At 60.8% G+C, this 9,398-nt stretch overlaps 1 protein-coding gene across 2 annotated transcripts; it reads right to left on the reverse strand.

The window, feature by feature from the left end:
• Nucleotides 1-6: 6 nt before the first annotated feature.
• On the reverse strand, nt 7-8,992 carry Nudt14 (nudix hydrolase 14). Of its 2 annotated transcripts, XR_776961.2 has the most exons (6): nt 8,723-8,992; nt 6,249-6,292; nt 5,737-5,801; nt 5,362-5,599; nt 378-3,507; nt 7-177 (listed from the first exon to the last, which is right to left on the reverse strand). XR_776961.2 is itself a non-coding variant. In XM_010607346.2 (5 exons), exons 1-5 carry the CDS (start codon nt 8,801-8,803, stop codon nt 3,270-3,272), a joined length of 666 nt encoding a protein of 221 aa, XP_010605648.1. In that variant the 5' UTR covers nt 8,804-8,992; the 3' UTR covers nt 7-3,269. The 2 variants fall into 2 exon arrangements, 1 of the variants encoding a protein (XP_010605648.1); XM_010607346.2 differs by having other exon boundaries at nt 7-3,507.
• Between the last annotated feature and the right edge of the window lie 406 nt (nt 8,993-9,398).

Here is a 9,398-nt window from a genome sequence, read left to right on the forward strand (position 1 = left end):
GGCGAGGGTGCGGCCTGAGCGCTGGGCGGCTAGGCGCGAAGCTTAGCCCTCGTCCTCTCCGGGGCAAAAGGCTATCTCCGTGGCCGAGACCCAGCTGGGGTCAGGACCCGGGGGAGTTGAGAGGGGGAAGGGCTGAGGTCGCCACCGCGCCGCTCCTGATCCCAACGGAGATTCCGCCTGCCGAGCAAGCCAGGGCTCGATCCCCAGCTGCAAGCTACACCCCCACCTCCCCCGACCCTCCGGCTCCGCGACCTCCTGCAGCTTCCACAAGGGCTGAAGGGGGCGCTGCTGTCCTCCGACGCCAGCCCTCCCCTCCACGAGATGCGTGGGTCCAACAGTCAGTCAACAAATGCTCTTTGGTGGGGACGTGTGCCCACCTCTTGGTTAACGCAGGAGGTTCGCCACGCCGTGCCCTCGAGGAACGCCCAGGTCAGAAGTCCAGACTCCGCGGTCGATATGCGGAAAACGCAGATGAAAGCTAGATGTACACATCTGTCCTACGAGGCTCAGCCATCACGTCCTTGCAGTCTCTAGGTGACCTCGCTGCTCCTCAGCAGGGTCAACACCAAGAGCTGCTCGTCTCCAGTCCACCTGTCCTCCACTAGGCAGGGTCCCTTCCAGGGCCAGTGTTGCCTTAGGGGTTGGAAATCCCAGTACTGGCTGAGGGCTCCGGGGCCATCCTCTCAGTAGCTGGGCTCCTCTCACCTGCCCCACCCTGAGCTCAGTGTAGTCAGGGCAGTCAGAATCTGAATCTTGAACCTGCCTGGCACCTTGCATAGGCAACTAATGCCCTGGGAAAGCCCCACACCAGTTCCCAGATCCAAGGACCAGGCCTGGGGCCAGAGGAAGCCCTGAAGGGTTGGGTCAGATTCCCAGCACCTCAAACTGCTGCCTCTGCCCAAATCCCCACCCTACCCAATCCGCTGGGTAGTCTGAGTGGGGCAGTGTCAAGAAAGGCCTGTGGGGAGACTGGGCTTCCTGCTAGGACCAACAAGAAGTCAGAAGGCCACTGAGCTGCACAGGGTGTCACAGTGATTCTGATCTCAATCCCTGTTGTGGGCAGAGGCAGGCATTGCCATAGGGCAGGTGGGAAGGGTATGGAGTTGCAGGGCTGAGGGGATTCCAGTGTGAGTGGGATGGAGTCCAGGGCAGCCCCCAGCTCTCCTGCACCAACCCCTAGCTTTCTACTCCTGGCCAGTTCACACAGCTGGGTGTTGACACAGGTCCTGCTCAGAGCTGTTACCACATACAACTTGCACACCTGTGTGAGGGACACTCCTGCTGTGCAAGCTGGCCTGGCAAGGCACCAACCCTTCCACCTCCCTCTGCTCCTTTGGGAATAGGACCTGGTCCTTGGTGCCACCTGCCCCTCAAGTACCCTTCCCCCCCCTGACCTCAGGTCAGGGACGGCTGGACCTGTGGGGCTTTCCAGGATGGCAGTGGGTACAGCTCCATGTTTCACCTAGCTGGGGTCAGAGTGTAGGGATCCCCAGTCCCCTCCTTTGCTGGACTGGGGCATCCTGCCTCTTCCACAAAGGACCATTCCTTGCTGGGGCCCCTCACATGCTGAATGGTTTGGCTTGTGCTAGATGAGGTGCAGAGGAAGGCCACTCAGCCTAATGGGGGTAGGGGGACAGACTTACAGGCCCCTCCTGTGGACTAGGCAGCCAAGATTGGGACAGAGCTGGCTGGGCTCAAGAGTGAGCTATGCTTCCGCCAGTGTCCTGTAGAGCTAAATATAGCAGCCAGGGAGGGGGGTTTCCTGTTACAGCCCCCCCCATGCTGGTAAATCAATGCCAGCTCCATTAGGCCTCACTGTGGTGCCTGCTGACTGCCCATCAGGCTGGGGAGCCAGTGAGGGCTGGACTGCACCAAGCCCAGGTGTCCTGTCCTTACCTGCCCCCACCCACCACTGCCTCTCAGTGCTCCCCCACAGCAGCATATAGCACCTGCAGGTCATCCCAGAATGCCTTGAAGCCTCTCCAAGGTAGACATCAGGCCGGACCTGGGTGGATCAAGGCAGGTTGGGTAGCCCCTGTCCTGGGAGTGTGTCCTGCTGAGGTTGCTCCAGGCAGGGAGAAGTTGGGGCTGGCCAGGACACCCTCTACTAGCCCACAAAGCCCCTTAGATACACAACCTGCCTAAGGGCCCCTCCCCACAGCTGTGTCCCTACCTGGTCTCGCTGCCACAGGCCCCGCCTAGGTCATGGTCAGCATCTGCATTCAGGTGGTACTGCCCCGGGGTGGGGTGCCCCTGCCTGGCCCAGGTTACCCAGAGGCCAGTAGCATTGTTCCCAGTGTTCCCAGGCTCCTGCACAGGCCAGCATGAGGGCAGAGCCAGGTAGTTTTCATGCTCTGACACAGAGTTCCTGTGGGAGGGCAGGCAAGTGCTGCCCCCCAACCTGGCCCACCACCGGGACTCCAGAACTTCAGAGTAGGGAGTCCTGATGCAGCAAGCTACTGGCCCCCTGATCCTGTCTCACATGCCAGTGGGGGCAGCATTTCCAGACCCAGGATGTCCCACCCAGGCAAGGGCCAACCAGGTAGCTACCCTCAGAAAGGGTCAGGCTTGCCCCTATGGAAGCCACCAACCCAAACCTACTCGGATCGCCCATCAGGGCCCTTGGACTGGAAGCTGGATCCATATACCTGATCCATAACCAGGGCTGAAACAGCTGGCTGCCCTCTGCACCTCAGGCACTCTGGACATTAGCATTCATGGCCAGCAGGGCATCAGGGCTAGGGCTCTGGGCCAGGCTGCCTGTGCCAAGGACACTGTGGCCATGGTGGCATGAGGGAGCACGGCCTACAGACACTGTGTGTGCCCCAAGGTCCAGTGAAATCCACTCATAGACCCCGGCCCAGGGGGAGGCAGAACTGCTCACCTAGCCAGGAGCAGGAAGTATGTGCTGAGCAGACTCAGGATGATTTTGCTCCATGCCCATGGATGAGGCTTACCCTGGACACACTTACCAGGGAGCTAAGCCTTGGGGCTGTGCATTGCCCCTCCCTCCCGACTTGTCCAAGCAGCCCTTCCTGTGGCCTCAGGCCAACCTGTCTCCACCCCATCAGCCATCCACTGTCCCCCTGCAAGCCCACCATGGAGCAGTGAGGGGCCCTCACCAATAACCAGCCCTTCCCCTTCCAAGATGCCCAGGTCAGAGCTCAGCACGGTGCCGTCAGCTAAGCTATGTAACTTTATTGGTCCACAGAGCAGAGCCAGGCCTGGAGCAGCCTTGGTCCAGAGCCCAGCCCAGAGTCCTAGTCTCACTACAGACCGAGGCTGGGGGCCACTTGGCTGAGGAACCACGAGATGCCAAAGATGACACCAAGGGTCTTGGGGACATCAGGGTCATCCACAAAGGCCTGGGCGCCATCCAGGGGCAGGTGCACAACCTCGATGAGTTCACCCTCCTCTGCCAGGCCCCCACCTGGCCCACCTCGTTGGGCATCTGTTACCTCCGCGTAGAACATGGTCTGGCTGGAGCTTGTCAATCCCACTCCAGACCTGTAGGGTGGGATGGGGCCCCTTGAGTCACATGGTGGCCCCACCACACCCTGAGTAATGACCCACACTGTGTATGTCTTCTGTGATTAGCTGTTACACGCAGAAGCAGGAGGGTTTTACAGATGGGATTCAGGGCCCTGCTTTGCTGACTTGAGTTCATCCCAGGTGGGCCAGGCCTAATCTGGTGGGTGCTCAAGGGAGGGGGTTTCAAGATCAGAGATGGAGTCAGATACTGTCCTGCTGGCATGAGGATGAAGCACCAGGTCAGAGCTCAGCACGGTGCCATCAGCTAAGCTATGCAACTTTATTGTTCCACAGGGCAGGGCCAGGGACGGCAGACAGGCTCAGAGATGTGAATGGTCCCCAGCTGACAGCCAATGAGGAAATGGGGCCTCTGTCCCATGGGCACAGAGCAGAGTTCCACAGCCACCGCATGAGCTGGGAAGAGGACCCAGGCAGATGGGCTTCTGATTTCCTGGAGGCCCTGACTGCAGCCTGGTGAGACTTTGAGCAGAATGTTGAGTCCACTGCACAGACTCCAGATCCACAGAAACCAGAGGGCATAACAGGCAATGCCTGAGCTCCTGCCCAAGGCCAGCTGTGCTACAGGTCACTTCCTGTGCACCACTGCCCCACCCACATCCTGCCCAGTGGACCCCTGCCACAGGTGCCTACCATGGGAAGCAGGTCACCTCAGGACTATGTATGCCAAGAGGGCAGACCATGGGACAAGCTAGATGCATGGCTTGGCCCACTGGCCCCAGCTGCAGAGGATGAGAGAGGGAACCTGCTTTGGTGGGCAGTGGCCCAGACTGGCAATGGACAGTAACAGAAAGGGGGGGCATGAGGTAGCAGGAGCAGAAAGGGACTTGACCTGAGGAGTGCAGAGTGAGATCCCTCACAGTTGTGCTTGACATAGGGGAACAGATTTGGAGGATAGCTACCCAGGCCATCCCTGCTGCCTCCTTGCCCCTCTCTCCACATGCCTGCCAGTGCCATGGACAGGTAGCTCCAGGCTGCTATGGTGGACTCTGCTACATCTCACCTGCGAGACCGTAGGGATGGCCACCTAGGAACCCTCCAGCCAGGCCTGCCTGTCCAGATGCCCAAACACCTCCTCCAGGAGCCCCTGCCTACCCTTCCCACTGGCCCAACCCCCAGTTCAGGACCTCAGATGGGTGATCAGGAAACCTGCAGATAACCTAGGCCAGATCTTGCCCTCCTCACAGCCAGCCCTTGGGCCTGGAAACTCCAAGGACCCCCCCTCCCCAGTGAGAACCCTAGGAGGCTGAGGCAAGAGAGCCCCAGGCCACACAAGGATGAGAATGACCCTAGCCTTGGAAAGGTTGGGCAGCCCAGTGCTCAGCTTGGTTAGGGGTGGCCCTGAAAGACCTCAGCTGGCCACTGCAGTGTCCCCAGGGAAGGGGACACTGAGAGGGGACTGAGAGGGTGGACCAGTCAGTGGGCCCCGTGGAGGCCAAGTGTGGTAGGTCACCTGGGCCTTGGTGGGGGCAGGGACCAGGCTGGGCTATCCCCATGCCTTTCCTGGGGACAGCACTATGACTCACCCCACCCCCAGTGCCCAATGCTTAATCCCACAGGAAGTGGAGGCATCTGTCGGCAGCAGCTGCCACCGAGCCAGGCCCCACATACAGGCTGCAGGGTGGGGCCACAGGCAAGTTTGCCCAGGAGTAGCCCAGAACCCAGGTTCCAGGTTGGCCTGCTATCTGAGGCAGCTCATGCTCACTGTTCTTGTGCCATGTTGAAAGACGAGGAGAGGGGCATCCTGCTTGTACCTCCAGAGACAGGGCATTTACTCCTACCCTACCTGTCCGACTCTGGGCCACTGCTCACCTGTATGTGGCCACCCGCCGCAGATCAGAGGGGGCCAGGCAATAGCCGCACTCCTCCCAGGCCTCCTTACAGGCTACCTGTTCCAGGGAAAGCCCAGGCTGGTCCATGAGGCCGGCGCACAGCTCTACTGTCACCCCTGCAGAGCCAGGCAGGGCTGGTAGCAGCTCCAGAGGATCATCCTGGGCCACGGCCACCAGAGACCCTGGAAAGCAGCGCTCCACTTCGCCTGCGTACACAGCTGGACGGGGAACACAGCCATGTGGGAGTCATCTCCTCAAGACCTGCCACATACCTCACAGGCCTGTTTCCCCTGGGGACCCTCCCCACATTTACTTTCAGACCCTTGCCCCCCCACACCCCACCTGAGGGCCTCACCTGGCCGGAACTGCCTCACCAACACCAGGCTCCTCTGTGAAGAGTTGAACAGGAGGATGGCCACACTGCAGGGTGGGGGCTCAGCAGGGGCCCTATTTCCACTTCACCGCCCCCACCAGGAAGGTCCAGCCCTCACTCAGAAAGGGAGGATGGGACCAGGCAGGGCCAGAGCTGGCCTGACCATGCCAGGCTAGGCCCTGGGCCTACTGTATTTCAGAAAGTGGGGTTGGGGGGTGGGCAGCAGAGGCCAGGTAACTGATAGCCACTTGCCCCTGAGGGCCAGCTGCCCACAGCTACACCCTGATGCCAAGGACAAGTACCCCAGGGTGTCACCTTGAGCCTCACAGGGGGGCAGCCCTCAGGCCTTAGACTGACCTCTTGGGACAGGAAAAGAGGCTGGGCTGGAGAGGGGACTAGCAAAGACCATGAAGGAGCAGAAACAGAGTGGAAATGGGGCCCCAGCCTCAGGCCCCAGATTCCCCAGGGACCCAGCAGCCAGGCCAGGGCCTCACCTGTCATGCGTCTTCATGAAGTCCCAGAACTTCTGGGTGCCATTCTGAAAGAGGCAGAGTGATAGTCAACAAGGCCCAGGGCCAGGAATTTAACTCAGTGGTTCTGACGCCAGACTCACAAGTTCCAAGTTCAATTCCCCAGTACCAAAAAAAAAAAAAAAATCAAAATAAGGCCCAGTATTGGCAGCATGGTGGTGCCTAGACAGACCTGCTGCCCATTAGGAGCTCGCATCAGGAGCTGGAGCCAGGGCCTTGGCAGGCCAGGGACTGGGCACACAGGCCAAGGTGTACCCAAGGGGGAGGCAGAGAACCTAGACATGGGCAGCCCCATGAGCATGGGGACTGTACAGAGATGCATGCTGTCACCAAGTATGGGAGAGACCATGGCGGGTATGGGAAGAGGTAGCATAGTGACAGCCTACAGGTGGTCTAGGGAGAGTCCTAAGTGGCAAAAGCCAGCTCAGGTGCTCACCACAGGAGAACACATGGGCCCTGGATGAGGGTCACAGACAGGCAGGAGCGATCGGCCAGCCTCCTGGGCGGCAGCAGCACCAGGAGCAGCTAGCCTGTGTCACACTGCAGGGTTTGCCAATCCGCAGTCCCCATACTTTCTGTGGTTGCATTCCCAGTGTCCAACAGCACTTGGTGACATTAGGAGCTGGGACAGGGCTTAGGCCCATGGAGGAGCCAGGCTGACACCAATCAACAGGCTCTAGGTGTGAGGAGCCAGCACTCTTCTGGCTGGATGCCACTGTGCAGAATGGACTCTACCTGGCCTGGAGGCAGTGGCCACACCTCCTAGGAGTCTCAGCAGATGACACTGGACTGGGACCCTGCCATGGCACCCATCCCCAGTCAACATGGCCCACTGCCACACAGGAACAGCCTCTGAGAACTTCCTGGAGGCATCACTGAGTGGTGAAGGCCAGGCAGGAACCTGGGGGGTGAGGCCTAGAGGAGCTTGGCCTGAGGCAGAGGCCTCCTAGTTTCCAAGGTGGGGGACATGGCCTGCCACGTCCAGCTGTCTGAGAGGCCATTGCAACACCACTCTGAGAGGCGAGCCTGGGCCTGCCTGCTGTCTTACCACCCAGGGGGGCCACCACCCACTGGGCCACTCCAGGGGAGGCCCTCGAAGTCTGTGTGAGTACACTGGGCCTGCCCCAGGTCATGGTTGCCCAGGAAGGTCTCAGAGACCCTTTCAGTTCAAGATCAAAACCTTATCAGAGGCTCAGGGAGAGGTCCTGAGAGACCCACAGAGACCCTGGGAGGCAGGGACAGGCCAGAGTGCCCCTGCCCCATGCTACTCAGGGTCACATGCCCATGACCAGGCCTCTCCAGGCCAAGTACTACAAGCAGCCAAGAGGTGAGGCTGCATCCCTACTCCATTGGTAAACCTTGTCCAGCCCAGCCATGTCCCCAGGCCATATCCACACCAACCCCACTCAGCACAGCTCTGGTCACCAGCACTCTCTGGAAATGTGCCAGTGGGCTGCCCACCACAGCTGCAAAGCCAATTGGAAGGCTGAGAGAGCAGCAGCCCCAGCCCTGCAGGTCCCATGCCACCAGCTTCCTGTCCTTGGCCCAGCAATACAGAAAATGGCAGCAACCCTCATCCCCATGGTCTATCCCCCAACTGGTCCCATCCACTCCACCAGGCCCACACAGCCCTCAACGCCCTATCGCCTGGGCTCACACTGCCCTCAATGGCCCATCCTCAGCAGCAAGCAGTAGGACCATCACGGAGGGAAGGCAGGGAGAGGGGCCTCTCCACTGGGGCTCTGGAAGTGATGGGCAGTGATGGGCTCCTGCTAGGGCAGACAGGGGCACCAGAGCCTGGACCACATGGAGTCCCAGGGGATGTGCTGTGGGAGCAGGAAGGGGGTTCTCCTGAGTAGCCTGGAGGAAGCAGCTTCAGGCCATGAGCTGGCAAGAACAGGGCAGCCATGACAGGGACAGGTATGGGGGTGTGTGACCAGGACTGGACAAGGGCAGGAAGAACAAGTACTTCTGTGAGTCTACTGTCTACCCAGTGCTGAGTACAGCAGCCATGGCCTCACTGTCCAGCAGCAGCCCTGGGAGGTGGGGGGACAGTGCTAGACAGCGACGATGCCTCCCATGAACATCCCTCCGCTGAACCCCACCTTGAGAGATTCCCTCTTCCTCCTCCCTCCCTCCCTCCTCTACCCAACTAACTCCTCAAAGTCTTAGCAGGAAAGCCACCACCTCTGGGAAGCCCACACACATCACTGAGACTGAGAATTCAGGGCCTGCCTACCGAGCCTCAGCTGGACTAGGGGGCGCCAGGTGGGCGTGGCCTCTAGGGGCGGGGAGAGCTCGAGGGGCCGGAGAAAGCGCAGGAAGGGCGGGGCGCGCGGGTGGGGCGGGGCCAATAGGGGCGGGAGAAATCACAGGGCGGGTCTCCGCGGGGCAGCGAGGCAACACAGGCACAGGCGGCGGAGCAACCAGGCACTCACCTGACGGTAGTGCAGCCTCAGCGGCCGCAAATAGATAGAGCTGGCGCAGGGGCCCACGGCCGCGCCCTCGATGCGTTCCATGGCGGCGCGAGCAGGCCGAGCGGAGCTTTCTGCGCATGCGTGATCGCCGTCTGGGCATGCGTGGTGCTCAAGGGGCGGAACGCAGGTGGGGCTCCAGCAGTGGGGCCCGGGAGTGAGACGTCCAGGTCCTACCCGACTCGGGAATCCTCTGGGCGGAGACCCCGCCTGCCAGGGTTGTGGGAAGCGCAGTGTAGTGCAGGCTTCTGACCCAGTCGGTTGGTATCGCGCTGCAGCCCTCGGTCGTTCAGGTGGGAGGAGCCCACCTCCCTGGCTTGGAAGAAGCCGCCCTCTTCCCAGCCGCCACAGCTGCTGCTCTGCCTGTGACCTTGAGTGACCCCTGCTTTCTAACAGCGCCCCAGAGCTTGGTGACCCGAAGACCGTAGTGAGCGGCTCAGCCAGGCAGCCCCGCGGGGTGTCGGTGTTGTGACAGTGGCGCCTGGGCTAACCCAGGTGGGCACTGAGGAGGGCTCTGCGCCCTGTCTGGTCTGCTGGTGGACGCTGGAGCAGTGGTGCTGGCCTCCTTCCTGCACATGGCCTTCTTGCAACTAGCTTGGGCCATGTGGGGGCTCCTGGGTAGTCGTTGTCGCCGCCGCCG

The sequence above is a fragment of the Fukomys damarensis genome, unplaced genomic scaffold (assembly GCF_012274545.1).
Source record: "Fukomys damarensis isolate Sample0158 unplaced genomic scaffold, DMR_v1.0_HiC HiC_scaffold_21, whole genome shotgun sequence".
NCBI lineage: Eukaryota > Metazoa > Chordata > Mammalia > Rodentia > Bathyergidae > Fukomys > Fukomys damarensis.